At 42.8% G+C, this 18,912-nt stretch overlaps 1 protein-coding gene across 1 annotated transcript in view; it reads left to right on the top strand.

The window, feature by feature from the left end:
- Window positions 1-18,912, top strand: part of xkr7b (XK, Kell blood group complex subunit-related family, member 7b) — a 200,864-nt gene that overhangs the window by 162,996 nt on the left and 18,956 nt on the right. The window contains exon 2 of the mRNA XM_043710492.2: window positions 743-942. Within this exon, the coding sequence (XP_043566427.2) occupies window positions 743-942 (200 nt within the window). The remainder of the gene's footprint in view (window positions 1-742; window positions 943-18,912) is intronic.

Genomic DNA, 18,912 nt, shown 5'->3' with positions numbered 1-18,912 from the left:
GTGGTATAATTTCATTTCTTTGGGCTTTCATTATTTGAAATGATGGATGTTTTTCCTTTGCCTTTTCAATGCAATCTTCCTTTCACCTTCTGTTTCTTTAGTAGCACTGTTCATGTTTAATGTGCCCAGTTCTTGTGCAATTTACTTTGCTGTCCTTCGGTCTAACTAGTTAAGAAGTTATGCAGTTTACCTATACTGTGCATTCATTATACGGATCTCTTGCTTCCCCCCTCTACGATAATGTCAACTTGCAATTTCAGTAAATTGCCGGTCAAAAACTTTGGAACAAGTAAATATCCAATGCCAAGTCTAAAGAACGGTGAACACTGTTAGGTGTCCTGCCCAGACAATTTTCTGGTGTATTATCTTGGCTGATGACTAATCTTCCAAGTTTTTCATTAGCTTCAGATTCTTTGTAACAAAATGTATCAGCATCTTTAATTTAGTAACAATCAAAAGAGTAGAAATCCAAGGATAAATCTTTCACTCCTGTTTATATTTGAAATAATTATCTAATGCAGCTTTGGACTGGATACAACCCTGTCTGAGAATCAGTTTGGTAAAGCAGCCGCACTACACTAACTTCTAAACCAACCCTTTTATTTCGATACCATGTATAGAAATTTTCTTGAGGGCTGAGCACATCAGCTATGCACGGGACTGATCAGTGATTAATAGAGAGGATTCTGTGAATTTAGCAGCCAGTAAATTGTCTTCAACATGATTTCTGTGTTTTAAATAGGTATCTCAGAGCTATGTATCTTGGAATTCAAAGCCGTTGGCACAAAGAACATGAGCGTCGACACTTTTACTGGAGAATGATGTTTGAGAGTGCTGACGTAAACATGCTGCGTCTGTTGGAGACCTTTCTTAAAAGTGCACCGCAGCTTGTTCTGCAGCTCAGTATTATGGTGCAGAGAAGCCACATTGGCACCTTGCAAGGTAAGGCTCAATAATTTCTCATAATACAAAAACATACCAGAAGAACACAAGACATTTTAGAAATCGGCATAGACTAAGTTTAGCCCTTGTTTTTGTCACCTTCACCCACATATCACTTTCTTGCATAATAGATTCTCTTCTCTCTTGTCAGAAACTTAACAATTGGACCTTCAAATCATTTAGACTGTCACTAATTTGCTTTTGTTGTTTTCAAATCTTTACCCTTTTACCTTGAAGAACAGTGAAAGAAAATCCACAAGCTGATTACACTTGGAAGATCACAATTTTTAAAGGTTATGACCACCTTTACACCAGTCCTATTACTGAGCAGGATAATTAGCTCCATGTGGTGTGAGGATGTTATGGGTTCCAATATTCAAGAGCTCAAGTGTGGATTACCTACACTCACTGAATTAAATTATCCTGTTGGATGACAACACAGAATTCAGCAGGATTTTCAGTTGACACTCACCAAGACCATCCGGTCTGGAATTCAAACTCCCGCACCCACTCACCACCCCAGCCACTGAAGTGACGTTGCCAGCATTAATCCAAAGTTTATTTCCCTTTTTCTGGTAATGTTCCAAAATACTGCTATCATTACAGTGGGTGGGGGGGAATTGTTTGACATTCACTCTTTCTTTAGGTTATCTTCAATATTATGAATATAATAGCTAAGCATTGTAAAATTGTTCAAGGAAATTGGATATTATCCATTGGTTTCTATAGGAATATAAATCAGATGGGCTCAATGACCTCATTCATCTGTACTTTGATCTATTTTAAACATTTAAATTTATTCCGGTCATCTATCTTAATCTAACTTTGCCATTCATTTAACAAATATTATCTGAATATAATAAACATGAACAGTTTTAGGATTAGTTTCATAGAATCATACAAACCCGACAATGGAGAAAGAGGCCATTTGGCCCATCAAGTCTGCACCAACCCTCTGAAGAGCGTCCCACTCAGCCTCCTGTACTCCTCACCCTCACATTTACCATGACTAATCCACCTAACCTACACATCCCTGGACACCATAGAGCACTTTTGCATAACCGATGCACCTAGACTTTTGGATTGTGAGAGGAAACCAGTGCACCCAATGGAAACCCAAGCAGACATGGGGAGAATGTGCCAACTCCTCGGAGACAGGCACCCAATTGTACTTGGGTAACTGGCGCTGTGAGGCAACATTGTTAACCACTATGCTACCATTCCTGTTCAGGTAACATAATAATTATACTATTAGACCAATAATCCAGAAAATTGATCTAATTATCTGGAAATGCGACTGGGGCAGAATTTTAAAAAAATTAGAATTCATGTAAATTAAGTAAAAATGGAATAAAATATTAGTATCACTAATAGCAATCATAAAACCATAACATTGTAAAAACCCAACTGGATCATTCATGGCCTTTAGACAAGGTAAAATGCCATTCTTATCTGGTTTGGCCCACATGTGCCCCCAGACCTAGAGCTGTACAGTTGACTGTTAACTGCTCTCTGAAATATTCTTGTATGCCGTTCAGTTTGAACTATGACAGTAATTGCACTGAGAATGAAATGAGAGGACCCACTTGGTTTCAACATTGGCATCAATTTTTGATTTGACAAAGACATACCCAGTCCAGTCAACAGTGAAAACTCTTCAACACCTGCCTCTAGGAACATATGGCAAAGTCAGACAAATTAGCCCACTGATTAGTTAAATAATAGTCTGGCCTAACCAAATTCATTAAACCATAAATATCAGCCATTAGCAGCCCTGGGAATTCCATGTTCCATCAACAGGAAAGACCTACTAAAGGGATGTACAATGGGCGGGGGTAACCAGAGATGCTTCAACGTTGGCTTTGGTTCGTATGTTCATTATCAAAAGAGGCTCAATTCGCCACTACTGGCTGAATGCTGAAGGATATAGACACCAGATTCGGATTGTGACAGACTGTGTGAGAAACAAGAGGAAACCAGAGTTTGTCCTCACCTATTTGTGGAGAGTTGTTTTTCGGATTGGAGGCCTGTGACCAGCAGTGTGCCACAAGGATTGGGTTCACTGCTTGTCATCATTTATATAAACGATTTAAATGTGAATTTGTGTGACTACGGTTAGTAGTTTGCAGATAACACCAAAATTGGTGGTCTAGTGGACAGTGAAGAAGATTATCTTAGAGTACAATGGGACCTTGATTAATTGGCCAATTGGCCGAGGAGTGGCAGATGGAGTTTAATTTAGAGAAATGTGAGGTGTTGCATTTTGGTAAGGCAAACCAAGGCAGGACTTATACAACTAATATTAAGGCTATGGGGAGTGTTGACAAACAGACATCAAAGATGTCAAGCTGCACAACATCTTCAGCACCTCTGCAGGTGGAGCGCAGCGAAGAAAAACCTGGTCACGGGCAGACGGGTCTATCTGCTCAAGGATAGATTACCTGTTTGTGTCCCGAACATTCTCGGGTTAGATCCACCAACGTCAAGCCGGTGTTCTTCTCTGACCGCTGCCTCCTGCTGGCCGACTGTCACCTACAGGATGAGCAGCGGGCTGGTAAGGGAATGTGGAAACTGAACACAAAACTGTTGACCCCAGAAAACATTGAGGAGCTCAAGAGGGATTACGCAGGTTGGAGAACCGTGAAGCCCCTCTTTGAGTCCCCAGCGGACTGCTGAGAAATGGTAAAAGGGAACATCAAGAGGTTCTTCATCCTCAAAGGTGTTCAGTAGGTGACAGGGAGGCAGGGAAAACTGTCCCAGCTCCAGGAAAGTATGCAGAACCTGCTCTTGCTGCAGACAATGGGGTTGATGTCACGGAGGACCTCAAGGAGGTGAAGGCCCAGCAAGTCTCGCTCTTTGCCTCGGAGGCTTCCAAGATAATCTTCCAGTCCAGGGTCCGCTCCATGGAGCAGGACGAGACATGCTCACGTTTCTTCTTCCAGAAGGTGCACATAGAGAGCTCCGTGTTCAGCAGACTGAAGGAAGAAGATGGCTCGGTAACGTCATCTCAGGCTGACATCATGAGGATCAGAAATCCTTCTACGCCAGTCTGTATGACTCGAAGCCAACTGACAGCACGGCCTCCCAGTTGTTCCTGTCCTCTATCACGGAGGTCTTAGACGCCAGAACACGGGAGAGGCTGGACCAGCTGCTAACCCTGGACGAGCTGACCAAGGCTCTCGAGTCCTTCGAGAAGAGTAAAACACCCGGAAGCAACAGCTTACCGGTCGAGCTGTATTCTGCTCTGTGGGACTTGATTGGCCAGGACCCGCTGGGGGTGTATGTCAGTATGCTTCTGGCAGGTACCATGAGTGAATCCATGAGGAAAGGCATCATCACCCTCATCTACAAGCAGAAGGGGGAGAGAGAGGAAATCAGAAATTAGTGACCAATCTCACTGTTAAATGTAGATTAAAAAACCTTGTCAAAGGTCATCGCCAACCGGGTCAGGTCAGGTCTTATCTGGGGTTAGTGATTCACCCTGACCAAACCTGCACTGTACCAGGCAGAAAGAACGCTGAAAGTCTCGCACTCCTCAGGGATACGATCGCCTATATGCAGGACAGGGGGGTTGGACACCTGCCTCATCCTTCTGGACCAGGAGAAAACCTTTGACAGGATATCGCATACATATATGAGAGATGTTCTCTCCAAAATGGGCTTTGGGGAAGGAATCTGCAATTGGATCAGACTGCTCTACACCAACATTGTCAGTGCAGTCTTAATCAATGGGTGGGAATCAGATAGCTTCCCAGTCAGATCTGGAGTCAGGCAGGGCTGCCCTCTCTCTCCTGCCTTGTTTGTGTGCTGCATAGAGCCATTTGCCGAGTCCATCAGGAAGGATACGAGCTTGAGAGGGGTGACTATTCCTGGCAGTGGGAGCCTACAGGTTAAGGCCTCCCTGTGCATGGATGACGTCACTGTTTTCTGCCTAGATTCACTGTCCGTGCACAGGTTCATGTGCATATGTGACCAGTTCGAACGGGCGTCAGGGGCCAAGGTAAACCGAGGCAAGAGCGAGGCCATTCTCTTCGGGAGCTGGGCCAACCAATCCTCCATCCCCCTCACCGTCAGGACTGACCATCTGAAGGTGCTGGGTATTTGGTTCAGAGGGGCTGGGGCATGCCGCAAGACTTGGGAGGAGCAGATCAGTAAAGTGAGGCAGAAACTAGGCAGATGGGAGCAACGGTCGCTCTCCATCGCGGGAAAAAACCTGGTCATCAGGTGTGAGGTACTGTCAGTGTTGTTATATGTGGCATAGGTCTGGCCTATTCCCAGAATCTGTGCCGCTGCAGTCACCCAGGCCATCTTCCACTTCATGTGGAAATCAAAGATGGACCTGGTCCGAAGGGACTCGATGTATAAAGATCTGGGCAATGGGGGAAAACGCTGCCGCGGAATGCTCCAAGTAGTTGGACGATTCTGTACCACCTGTCCTTTGTGGAGAAATTAATGAAGAAAAACACCTTTGACCACAACTCCATCAGGAAGTGGTCAGCACGTAGTGTCCTTGAGACCTTTAGGGAAAAGGAGAGGGCAGATCCTATCAAGCAGTTCCCTGAGCAGACTGTCAAAGCCATTTGGCAGAATGCCTCATCACCAGAACTTTCCAACAAGCACCAAGGTATGGCTTGGCTGGTGGTGAGAAGGGCTCTGCCGGTGAGATCCTTTATGCACACCCAGACTCTCTGCCGCACTGCACGCTGCCCTCGAAGAGGCTGTGGAAGGGATGCGACTGTCACACACCTCCTTCTGGAATGTGCCTACGCAAAGGAAGTCTGGAGAGGAATGCAGTGGTGTTTGTCGAGGTTCATCCTGAGCAGCGCTGTGACGCAGGACTCCGTGCTCTACGGTCTGTTCCCCGGGTTGCACACCGAGACGAACATCAACTGTGCCTGGAGGATCATCAACTCTGTGAAAGACGCTCTTTGGTCTGCCCGAAACCTTCCAGCTAAAGGAGTTGACCCTGACTGAGTGTTGCAGACTGGCACACTCCAAAGTCCAGGACTACGTGTTGAGGGACGCGCTGAAGCTTGGGGCAGCTGTCGCCAAGGTACAGTGGGGAAAGGCCACCGTGTAAGATCTGCCTGCCTAAGAAGAACAGGGGGCCCACTCAGTCATTTGGGCTCCGCTGACGCCTCAGAAAATACCAGGATGGTCAACACACAGACTTGTATATACAAATGATTAATTCAAATCTTTGTATGCAAAGAAATGGAATGTATATGTATGTATGGCATCACCAGTTGTATAGATATCAGAATAATTTTATGGATAAAGTATATTTTTGAAATACAAAAAAAAGAGACCTAAGGGTGCATGCTCATACTTCCTTGAAAGTGGAGTCTGAGGTAGACAGGGTGATGAAGGAGATGTTTGGCACACTGGCCTTCATTGGTCAGAACATTGAATATCAGAGTGGGAACCTCATTATGGCTGTACAGGACATTGGTGAGGCCACTTTCAGAATACTGTGTACAATTCTGGTCGCCCTCCTATCAAAAGGATATTGTTAAACTGGAGAAGGCGCATAAAAGATTTACAAGAATGTTGCCAGGACTGTAGGGAGAGGCTGAATAGGCTCGGGCTTTCTTCCCTGGAGCATCAGAGCATGACGGGTGACCTTATTGTAGTCTATAAAATCATGAGGTGTGTGGATAGGGTGAATAGTCAAAGTCATTTCCCTAGAATGGGAGAGTCCAAAACCAGAGGACATAGGTTTAAGGTAAGAGGGGAAAGATTTAAAAAGGACCTGAGGGGTAACCTTTTCTGCAGAGGGTGGTGTGTGTCTGGAACAAGCTGCTGGAAGAAGTGGTGGAGATGGGCACTATTACAACATTTTAACAGGCATCCGGATGGGTATATGTATAGGAAGGGTTTAGTAGAATATGAACCAAATGCTGGCAAATGGGATTAGGTCAGATTGTGATGTCTGTTCAGCATGGATGAGTTGGACCGAAGGGTCTGTTTCCATGCTGTATGACTCTATGAGCTCCATGATCACATTTGTAGGAGCAACTGCTGCACAGACCTCATGGGAGTTAAAAGCCTTCTTCACACTAACGACATTGTCCACTCGAGGCGGCATGGTGGCACAGTGGTTAGCACTGCTGCCTCACAGCACCAGAGTCCCAGGTTCAATTCCAGCCTCAAGCGACTGTCTGTGTGGAGTTTGCACATTCTGCCCGTGTCTGCGTGGGTTTCCTCCGGGTGCTCTGGTTTCCTCCCACAGTCCAAAGGTGAGTAGGTCAGGTGAATTGGCCATGCTAAATTGCCCCTTAGTGTTAGGTGCATTAGTCAGAAAGAAATGGGTCTGGATGGGTTACTCTTCGGAGGGTTGGTGTGGACTTGTTGGGCCAAAGAGCCTGTTTCCACACTTTAGGGAATGTAATCTAATCTAATATTCCCTCCAGTATTTACTTCAGTCTGTGGACCTCCAAGGTCCATCCGCGCAGCAACTTCTGGACCCGATAGTCAGTGCACGTCCACAAACTTGGAGGAACATCAGAACAGCCACTCAGTATACAGGTAACACTATCCACCCTCCCCCACATCCCCTATGTTATGTGCCACTACCACATTGCTAAATGAGGTAACTCCTTCAGGTGTTGTACCCCATAAACTATTACCTCACTTGGCTGGACGCTGGTTTGTGGTGCAGAGAAATGCCAACTGCATATGTTCACTTCTTGTCCCAGCCAAGGTAACCAGAATGTCTTCTAGTGACCCTAAGGTTAAACTCAATGCAATTCATCTCTCTATCATGACAGAGAAATCCTCTGGGATTATGGCAACTTTAGTGTTGCTTTTCTCTTGATCATCAATAAACTGGGGTGTGCATTGTTACAATTCACTGCCTACAGTCAAAAATACAGAAAAATAAAAAGATATGGTGTCTACATGCCTCTGCCCTTCAAAAAAAAAGTATTTTGGAAAGGTGTTTCATTACAAAATGTGTTAATTTAAAAATAAAACACAGCATTTACATCCATTAATTTCTCCTACCCCTTAACACAACCTTATATGCTCTTAGCACTTCTTAAAGCTTTCACTTATTCCAACACTTTATGTTCTGGCCAGTGCACCTGAAATTACATCATCTTTTACAGCAATGTAAATAAATACATTAAATAGTTGCAACAAAAGTCTTGTATTCCAATGAAGGCCAGTAGATTATGATCTGTGTAAATTAATATTTCCCCTTTTATGTGTTATACATGGACTCCAAAGTGTTAAAGAGACAAAAATTATCCAAAAGCTTTTTTTTTCACTGTATAGTACTACTTATGTTACTGATTTTAGTTGCTTAGAGAAGTACTTCACTGGCTTCTCTATTCCCAACTCCTCATCCTTCAATAAGGTTGCATCTACCTGCAAGTCACCAGCATAGAGTGCCATTTGACAGTTGGAAAGTTCTGACACAATAACCACTGGTTTATTTATTACAATTGCTTTCAGTTTCTCAAAGGTTGCTTGGCATTCTGCTGCCCATACCATTTTTGCAAGTTTCTTTAACAAATTTGTTAAAGGTACAGCTATTATGTTGAAATTATGAACACATTCCTGGTAAAACCTATAAGTTCCTAAAAATCTCAGGATTTCTCATTTAGTTTTAGGAATAGGGAATTCCATTAGAGCCTTTTCCTCTTGGCAACGCTTGTCCTGTCTTACACTCTGCCCTGGGTAAATTACTCTTGATTTTCAACATTCACTTTTAGCTAAATTTATTACTAAACCAACCAAATATAATTGCTTAAACAGGTTTTCTGCTTGACTTACATGTTTTTATGATGTGTTACTATATAGCATAACATCCTCCAAATAAATTACACTGTTTTAAATGTCAACTACTATTTGGTTCATAAGCCTGTAGATTGTCACTGGGGTACTCATTCATCCATGCGGTATCACCCAACACCTCATTTGGTGTAACAAATGTGGATATTTATTTAGACCTTGATTTTAGTTGATCTTGTCAATATTCCTTCAATAGATTAATTTTAGAAAGGAATGAGACACTGCCAATGCAATTTCCCAATGTGGAATGGGTACAATCTTTGTGATCGCATTTATCTTTCCATAATCTCTACAGAGTCTAGTTGATCCATCTGACTTAGGAACAACACTATCGGTGAATTCCAGCAGAGTGGACTAAGTTAAATCAAGTGATCTTCCAACATGTATTCACTCTGTCTTCACCTGAGCTTGTTTTATTCTGTACTCAACCAATAAGGATGCTGTTTTGTTCATCCTTACTCTCCAACATCCATATCAAGTCGAGCTAATGTTGTATATCCAGACATATCTCTACACATCACTTAATACTTACTCAGTAGTCTTACGATATCCTCTTGTTTTCTTTATCTAAATATGAGAAGACAATTCTGTCTTCTAACTGTTCCAATATTTCTGTGTTAACTAGGAGGAGGCTCACTTTGAGAAACTTTCTACCTCCTTTTACTTTACTGCTATTGTCTCTGTCATCTTTCACCTCTGCTTACCACCTGACCAACTTGTTCCTCCTTATCCTTTTCCTTATGTTAATACCTTTTCAATGTGCTTATGTGATACAACTAATTCTTCTTTCTATGATCAGGAGTATTTCACTTTAATAACTTTCCTAATTACTTTGTATGGACCACTGCCACTTTTAAAGATTCACTTTGCAAAGGCAACAAAACTAATACTACATTTCCCACTTGAAATGTTCTACTTGCTGAATGTTTATCTGTCAATTCATTTTCATCTTTCAAATATTCTTGTGCTACTTCTATGCTCCTGTGGGTCTTCAAAAGTGAACATGTAATCCAACATTGAGGATTTGTCTTTGCTTCATGAATTTCTCCCTTATCAATTTTAAGGGACCGCAAGGAATTTCTAGCAGTAAATAGTAAGAATTCTAATCCTTTGACCTACTATTGTGGATATTCATGACAGTATGCCTTTATCGTGGGTTTGACAGTCCGATGGTACCTCTGTGTTTGTGAATGATATGCAGTTTCCTTCAATTATTTAATACCCAAGCTGCTAATGTTCTCCAGAAAACTTTAGGCACACAGCTAGAACCTTGACCAGACTGTATCTCATTCGGTAGTCCATAACAAATAAAACAAACCTTGTTAACTTTTCCACTATGGATCCTAGCTGTAACTGTCCTTAACGGAATAGCTTCTGTCAATCAGGTTGTCATATCCATCATTGTAAGGAACCACTGATAACCTGCTTTTATTTGTTTTCATTAATGGTTAGACATAATTTATTCATATTCACCTGAATAGTTCTTCAAAGACTCTTATGTGTATGGAAGGTACTAAGGGTAACTAGAGAGAGAACAGGGCCCCTCAAAGATCAGCAAGACAGCCTTTGTGTGGAGCCGCAGAAAATGGGGGAGATATTAAACAAGTATTTTGCATCAGTATTTACTGTGGAAAAGGACATGGAAGATATAGAATGTAGGGAAATAGATGGTGACATCTTGAAAAATGTCTATGTTACAGAGGAGGAAGTGCTGGATGCCTTGAAACGCATAAAGGTGGATAAATCCCCAGGACCTGATCAGGTGTACCCGAGAACTCTGTGGGAAGCTAAGAAAGGGATTGCTGGGCCTCTTACTGAGATATTTGTATCATCGAGAGTCACAGGTGACGTACCAGAAGACTGGAGGTTGGCTAACATGGTTCCACTGTTTAAGAAGGGTGGTAAGGATAAGCCAGGGAACTATAGACCAGTGAGCCTGACACTGGTGGTGAGCAAGATGTTGGAGGGAATCCTGAGGGACAGGATATACATGTATTTGGAAAGGCAAGGACTGATTAGGGATAGTCAACATGGCTTTGTGCATGGGAAATCATGTGTCACAAACTTGATTGAGTTTTTTGAAGAAGTTACAAAGAGGATTGATGTGGGCAGAGCTGTAGATGTGATCTTAATGGACTTCAGTAAGGCATTCGACAAGGTTCCCCATGGGAGACTGATTAGCAAGGTTAGATCTTATGGAATAAAGGGTGAACTAGCCATTTGGATACAGAACTGGCTCAAAGGTAGAAGACAGAGGGTGGTGGTGGTGGGTTGTTTTTCAGACTGGAGGCCTGTGACCAGTGGAGTGCCATGAGGATCGGTGCTGGGCCCTCTACTTTTTGTCATTTATATAAATGATTTGGATGTGAGCATAAGAGGTATAGTTAGTAAGTTTGCACATGACACCAAAATTGGAGGGGTAGTGGACAGCGAAGAAGGTACCTCAGATTACAACAGGATCTTGACCAGATGGGCCAATGGGCTGAGAAGTGGCAGATGGGAATTTAATTCAGATAAATGCAAGGTGCTGCATTTTGGGAAAGCAAATCTTAGCAGGACTTATACACTTAATTGTGAGGTCCCCGGGAGTGTTGCTGAACAAAGAGACCTTGGAGTGCAGTTCATAGCTCCTTGAAAGCGGAGTCGCAGGTAGATAGGATAGTGAAGAAGGCATTTGGTATGCTTTCCTTTATTGGTCAGAGTATTGAGTACAGGAGTTGGGAGGTCATGTTGTGGTTGTACAGGACATTGGTTAGGCCACTGTTGGAATCTTGTGTGCAATTCTGATCTCCTTACTATCGGAAAGATGTTGTGAAACTTGAAAGGGTTCAAAAAGATTTACAAGGATGTTGCCAAGGTTGGAGGATTTGAGAGTTATAGGGAGAGGCTGAACAGGCAGGGGCTGTTTTGCCTGGAGCGTCGAAGGCTAAGGGGTGACTTTATAGAGGTTTACAAAATTGAGGGGCATGGACAGGGTAAATAGACAAAGTGTATTCCCTGGGGTGGGGGAGTCCAGAACTAGAAGGCATAGGTTTAGGGTGAGAGGGGAAAGGTATAAAAGAGACCTGTGGGGGCAATCTTTTCATGCAGAGGGTGGTACGTGTATGGAATGAGCTGCCAGAGGAAGTGGTGGAGACTGGTACAATTGTAACATTTAAAGAGGCATTTGAATGGGTATATGAATAGGGAGGGATTGGAGGCATATGGGCCGGGTGCTGGCAGGTGGGACTAGATTGGGTTGGGATATTTCATCAGCATGGACGGGGGGTTGGACCGAAGGGTCTGTTTCCGTGCTGTACATCTCTGTGACTCTATGACCTGGCATGACGACATTTTTACAGGACCGTACTATATCTTTATGTAGTCCTGTAATTGTAAAATACCTGTTTATCAATCCTACATTTTCCATATTCCTATATGCCCTGCCATTGGAAACTCATGTGCTACTCACAGTGTCTCCTTACGACATCTGGGCAGTACCATTATTCGAAGAACAGCTATCCATTCTTCACCTGCAGGTCTGCAAGGATGTTTCCAACTCCTCATCAGAACTCTGTTTTGAGTATAATAACATTCTGAAGCTGAGGCTGGAGGCGGTCCAATATCAACTGCTTCTGTTAGCTTGCTTAACTCTGGATCTTCAGTTAACATAATCATGCCAAGCACTACTTTTGAATTATGCTCATTTGAAATAGCGTTTCAGCTACTGCATCATCTACTTGTAGTCTTACTGCCCTCTGGTGATGGACTTTATTTTGCCATTGGTCTGGGTTATGCAACGTGATAGAAAAATACCTGGAACTAGTTCTTGCAACTGTTCCAGTCTTTAGCTTCCAATGGACTTTGTGTAATCATCCACAAAACTTTAACTTTCACTCATGCTAAATCATTCCAAAGCAGTAAATCAGGATCATCCATAGCTAATTTCTTAACTACCCAACTACATAGTCTAGACCACAAGTTAAACCCCTCATTCTAACTGGACTTAATAAAAAGGAACCAAGATTTACTCTCCACCATTTATTAACATTTTTGTTTCCTTTGAACTGTCCGAGAAAATTAAATCCTAATCCAGCAAAAGAGTATGAGTAGCCCATGTATCCCTTGGAATAGTTGACACAAAAATGGGTTATCGTCCTTTAAAATCAAAATCCTTCATATTTCACATCTATCCTATGTACTTCTTTCACAGTCACAACAGTGTTTACCTCTAGTCTCTTTATTGCAGATCTAGTTGCAATCTGATCCATGGTCATTTCCTTTTGAGTCTCCTCATTGGGCTCATTCGTAGGAGTTCAATAGCTTTCCCAAGTACTATCAAGCATTGTGAATGAATGTGTCCCACCTTGTCACAATTGAAACATTTCAACTTCCAATTTTTACCCCAATCCTTAGAACTTTCCCTTCTGATCTGAGTGGGAGACATTGGGGCATTCCCAGTTATCCATTCTTTACCCTGGCTACATACCTTACTTCCACCCTCCCATACTTTCCCCTATTTGAATTTGAGGGAGATGAAGAAAGGGTTTAGTTATGTGGATTAATTCATAAACAGCAGCCAGTACTGCAACCCGTCTAGCAGTTGCAAACCTTTGGTCCTCAACATTAATTCTTACTACAGAAGTTGGTGGGTTTTTAAATTCCTCTAAGAGACTAGTCGCTCTCTAAAAGTTTCAGACTTGATTTCAACTTCCAATGCTTGTGTCCACCTGACAAAATTGCTTTGCTTTTCAAATTCAATGTAGTTTAGCCCAGATGTTTCCTTTAATTCTGTTACCTTTACTTACATACCTCAGGTGATAACTCATACACAACCAATATAGTTTTCTTTACAGCATCTTAGTCCTGAAAAGCTCCTCTGACAGTGAAATGTAAATGTCCTGTCCTTTACCTAGCAACTTTTTTGCATTATTGGAATCAAGTCATCTCTTGCCCAATTCATCTGCCCAATCATTTTCTAAAATGATGGGAAAAATGCCTCTCCATTCTTTCCCTTCAATTTTGATTGAGTTTGTACAAATGTAGACATTTCACTTCTGCGCATTACATTTTGACCAATATTCTCCCTATGAAGACCTGAATCAGCATTTGACGTCTTCTCCTTCAGCATCATTCTTTGATATTCATATTCCTTCACATGCTCTTTCTCTTGCAGCTTTCATTATTTTAAGTGCTATTTTCGTTTCCTTTCCTCCTCCTGTCATAGAATCATAGAATTCCATAGTATGGAAGCAGGTCATTCAGCCCATCGACTCAGCGTCTGGAGAGCATCCCACCTAGAGTCACTCACCTACCGTATCCCTGTAGCCTTGCATTTTCTGTAGCCAATCCACCTAATCTGCACATCTTTGGACAGTGGAGAGAATGTGCAAACTCCATACAGACAATTGCCTGATGGTGGAATCAAGCCTGTCTCCCTGGTGCTGTGAGGCAGCAGTGCTAACGATTGAGCCTGATTGTCATCTCTAGTTTTTCCATAATTTCCACATGCTCAGGCTGCATTAATGGTAGCTGAATCTTCCTGGATTTTTCACGACCCAGGGTATTTGGTCTCACTTTTAGTTATTCTAAACTCCAAGTGATGTGCTAGTACCTCAATTACCTCTGCCTTCATAGCTATCTTCAATTTACCTGTCCCGTCTATCACCCTGGGTTTTGCTTTGTTCCTTTAAGACTGCCAGGAGCAACTCTGGCACCAGTCGGAAATTCTTTGCCACTTCGAGTGCCATGTCTTAAAGGCAGTCCAGAACCTCATGATTTCCATTATCTGTGTTATTTAGTAATCCTACACCCAAATTCTCATTTCCTGTATTTCAAATCAAACCCAGATGAGCCCTAAAAGTTGTTATGCCTCACAAGGGTAGTGCCCCGGAAATCAGGCTCCACTATTTCCGGAGTGCTTACAAAAGTTAAAGATTTTCTTGAAAACTATGTAGAATTTCCCAATTTCCCTGTCCTCTCGAGGCAGACTGAAAGAAAGCACAGACCAGGTTTCTACACTTAACAAGAATGACCATTTATTGCAAATAAATAGATTCTAACTACAAGTAAATGATTGCTGCTGGTAAAAACTCCAACCCCTTTACAAAGCACTACCTTTTTTTCAGGTTGTTATTAGCAGCAACACCACCAATTAGTCCGTGAAGATTAAGCCACATGCACTATTGGGAAAAGAGGTAACTCTGCAAAACCATTGAGTTTAACAGCAGCCACTGCTGCCTCAAAGCTCACTGACTTCAAAATCTTGTCTTGCAATCCCACTGGTGTCTGTGTTTCACAGTTTGGAAAGAATTGTTTTAGAGTGTGCATAGACAAGGGAAGAAAACAAGACCTTGCATAGCATGTTATTTTTGTCATTAAGATGCTTCAACATGTTTCACAACTGATAAATTACTTTTTATACACAGTTACTGTTGTTGTATAGGGAAATGTAGCAGATAATTTGGCCCCAGCAGAGTCCCACAAACAGCAATTTAGACCAATAAGCAATTAATCTATTTTTGGTGGTTAGTGTGAAAGGAGAGAAAATTTTGTTTAATGCACAGCTGCTTGAATGGATTTGTATTATTCATAATTGTATTCTTTGTTTTGGGAAAGTTTGCATATTAATCCCAGCAGTAATTTATGATCATGTATCATGATACAGGCTTAATGGAGAAGCTTTTGAAGGAACAAAGTCTGATGTGCAAATTAATAATATAAGCAGGAAAATCATTTCTTGTGATTTTATTAGTCTCTTGATTATAGTGATCACATACTCCTATTCGCTGTAAAGGATTTTCAAACATTAAAAACGTTCAACAGCATTCTGATTGTAAAGAAAGAACTTGATTAACATGGGCCCTAATCCTACCAGGAGAGTGAATCCTGAATTAAGGGGCACACCCACAAGTGATACAAATGTTGAGGCTTGGTTGATTCAGCACTTAGCTTGATTTTAATAAGATCGTTAGGAAACCAGTATAGACTTCCAACAGGCTGCTCGCACAAAGGGCACAAAATGCACCGAATTCCCAGCTTGTTAAAACCTTATGGCACCTCTTAGTAAAAGGTAAGAAGAACAAAGGGATGGACTGATAGGAATTGCTGGAGGGATTGCATGAAACTTTGAAGAAGCTGTCAGAGGAAGTGGTGGAGGCTGGAACAATTGCAACATTTAAGAGGCATTTGGATAGATATATTAATAGGAAGGGTTTGGAGGTATATGGGCCGGGTGCTGGCAGGTGGGACTAGATTGGGTTGCGATATCTGGTCAGCATGGACGGGTTGGACCGAAGAGTCTGTTTCCATGCTGTACATCTCTATGATTCTATGCCTGATGAGATGGAAAGTGAGCCTGAGGTTCTCTGGCATCTTTGGAGTTAATGATGTTATCATGAGGGTAAGAAGGGATGCCCTTTTCCCCAGAAATAGTAAAAAGGAGACCAACACTTTGACCAAGAAAGCACAATTGGAATTGATACAAAAAGTGAGCGTCACCCTGTGGACAGAGATAAGTACATTGATCCATATAATGTATAAGGCATTTCTGCTCAAAGTTGTGCATGTGACTAAAGGGTTGTTGATCCACAACTGTTGAGTGAACAGTTTGCTTTGGATGACATTGGTAAATGTTATTCTTGAAACAAGTGTTTCTTTGTGACATGCTTCATGTAGTGACAAAGGGTTTGATAAGTTAGCTCAGAGTGAATTGTGTGTTGACCTTAGTAAGGTTTGAATAAATTGAACAGCAGGTGAAACAGTATTACTGTTTGTTATGAGACGGTAGAAGCCTAGGAGAAACTGTGGGTATGGTTGAAAGATGTGAAGGCAAGGAATAAAGATCATCTGAAACAATGGTAAGGGATAGAAAGAGGTGGTGGCTGGTATTTTCCAGTTTGTTGGAAACTTACATGATCAGTAAAGGCCAGTGATGAGTTTTCTGGAGTGATCATCCATTTTTTTAGCTCATCTCATATACAAGTGAGTTCTATGGAGATTTATATGGTGAATCGATAACCATTTTTTTAACCTGGTAAACAAGATTTATGATCTGCACCAGTGCCAAGAGTCAAAGATTCTGCCACCAAGTTTATAAGCCATATCTTTAAAGGTTATCCAAGCAGCCTTTCGCTCTCTGAAAGCCAGGAGTCCACAACATTGTGTGGTCATCAGTCTCACTCCCAGAGATATTGCCAAGAGGCCTGAAAAAAGATTCTGCATATACACAACCCTCACTGAACAGGCTGCCCAAGCCTGAAAGAAGCTCTTCCCTATTAAGAAACTCTGCTATCAGACCCAGACAGCCTGGGCTGCAGTCATTCAGGAGGTCAGTGACTCAAATGGAATCCAGTGCAGGAACAAGATCAACAATCTCCTGCATTCCACAAATGCAATTGCCACCATCTTCTCATTGCAACCTCTCACTCATATGGCCATCACTCTGTCTAACTGTGCTACTACACAGCTATGTCAGGTGGACCTGCCCATCTCACCATGACATGCATGATGTGAACTAAAGAATGACAGCATGAGGTGGGTGTGAGCCAGTCCTCTAATGCCTCCCGGGCATTGATCTTCTGGGAGGCATTGTCTGAGGAGGTCTTTCCTTCTTGCAGGGAAATGCATGCAGTTCATGTGCTCATGCATCCATTCCCATCGCGCACCCAACCCTCCTCTCACCTTCTCATTGCTTGTATGCAATAAAATAGAGGAGCCAGGCAGGCGGAGGGCTTACTGACTTCTGCATCTTCACCCTGTTTGAGAGTTGGCAGTCCTCCTCGGAGATGTCGACCAAGAAAGTCCTGCACCAATGGAAAGAGCAGAGGACATGGCAGTGCTAGCAGGCACCCACCGTCAGGAAGAACAACAGACAGGCACCCAAGAACCTAATCTCAGGACACTTGAGCAATGTCCTGACCCACTGCCAGTACCCCTATTGCCTGTGCCAGGCCAAGCTGAGGATGGTGCATCTGTACAGGAGATTCGCTCCAGCCAGGCTACTTTAGACCCTGAGCCCACAGAGGATGCCCAGCAAAATCTTTATGGTCATGAGGGCATACCCGTCTGCAGGCTTCCTCTATCCTCATTGCTGATGTTGGTCGTGCCCTTAGATATAATGGTAGGCAAAGACAGAAAAGAAATCCATCTACTCGTCAGTGGCATGAGTGTTTCATTACTGAACAGAAATCTTACTCAGGAGAATATATCTTCACTTTCTCTCCTGTAATATTTGCTGGAGTCTGTCTTCCCTACTTAGGTGCCTTTATGGCTGTCTGAAGTGAAAACAGTGCAACATTTTCTCTCATTACAAGATGATGGCACCCTTCCCTTGGATACCTCTGGATATCTCACTGGATCAGTGCTCCCCCTTGTGACTGCATTCTCCCTCCCCTGACATTTAATCCTCTTCTGCCACCCTTGTCTGTGTGTTACTGGTATCCAGCCTGGTTCTGGCCAGCTGGCATACTAGAATGTGCACTGTTTGTGTCAATTAGCCTGCGCCACCAGCATATCTCATGGATTGCGTTTGCCTCCCTTGCTGCAGTGCTTACTGCACATCTGAGTGATCATGAGGTGATAACCAGGTGCAAATATACTGTGACTCCATGAGTATAACAGGTCCCATTGGAATGAAATTACCTAAAAGCTGTTGGTTTGCTGGCAACGTAACAGGAATGTGAAGGAGTTCTGAACTCGATTGATCAGGAAGCCATTGGATGAACAACATTGAGGTCCCACAAGATGTGACTGTGTGCCCCCCCCCCCCAAATAAAAGAGGCATCCACTTCGAGTGCACTCATTTCCACTTTGGAGTGTTGCACAGTTACTTTGAGAGGCTTTCAGAATCATGAGATTCAGCTTGCTCCTTAGCCTATTCTGTACCAATGGCCTTCCGTAGGTTCATCATCTCCCTTGCCCTATCAGTTGAATTATCCCATCGTTAGTGCACTGGAAAATATTGTCACCATTGAGGTTAACAATATTCTCCCAGAGTCACTCAGCCTGCCTTGCTGTACATTACCCTTCCCTGATTGAAATCACCTGAACCCTGATGCTCCTTGACCCACACTACACATCGAAAACATACACTTGCCACCCCTGAGCTTCCACATAACCTGACTCTAATTTCCAACTGCCCTCCCCTATCCCTGTGACCATTTCCTTTGCTTCCCTCCCATTATGTGTTTGCCT

The sequence above is a fragment of the Chiloscyllium plagiosum genome, unplaced genomic scaffold, assembly GCF_037043375.1.
Source record: "Chiloscyllium plagiosum isolate Xiang-an unplaced genomic scaffold, Cpla_swu_hap1 HiC_scaffold_15, whole genome shotgun sequence".
Classification (NCBI taxonomy): domain Eukaryota; kingdom Metazoa; phylum Chordata; class Chondrichthyes; order Orectolobiformes; family Hemiscylliidae; genus Chiloscyllium; species Chiloscyllium plagiosum.
The sequence above is the reverse complement of the archived record's forward strand: the minus strand, read 5'-3'. Positions and strand labels throughout refer to the sequence as shown.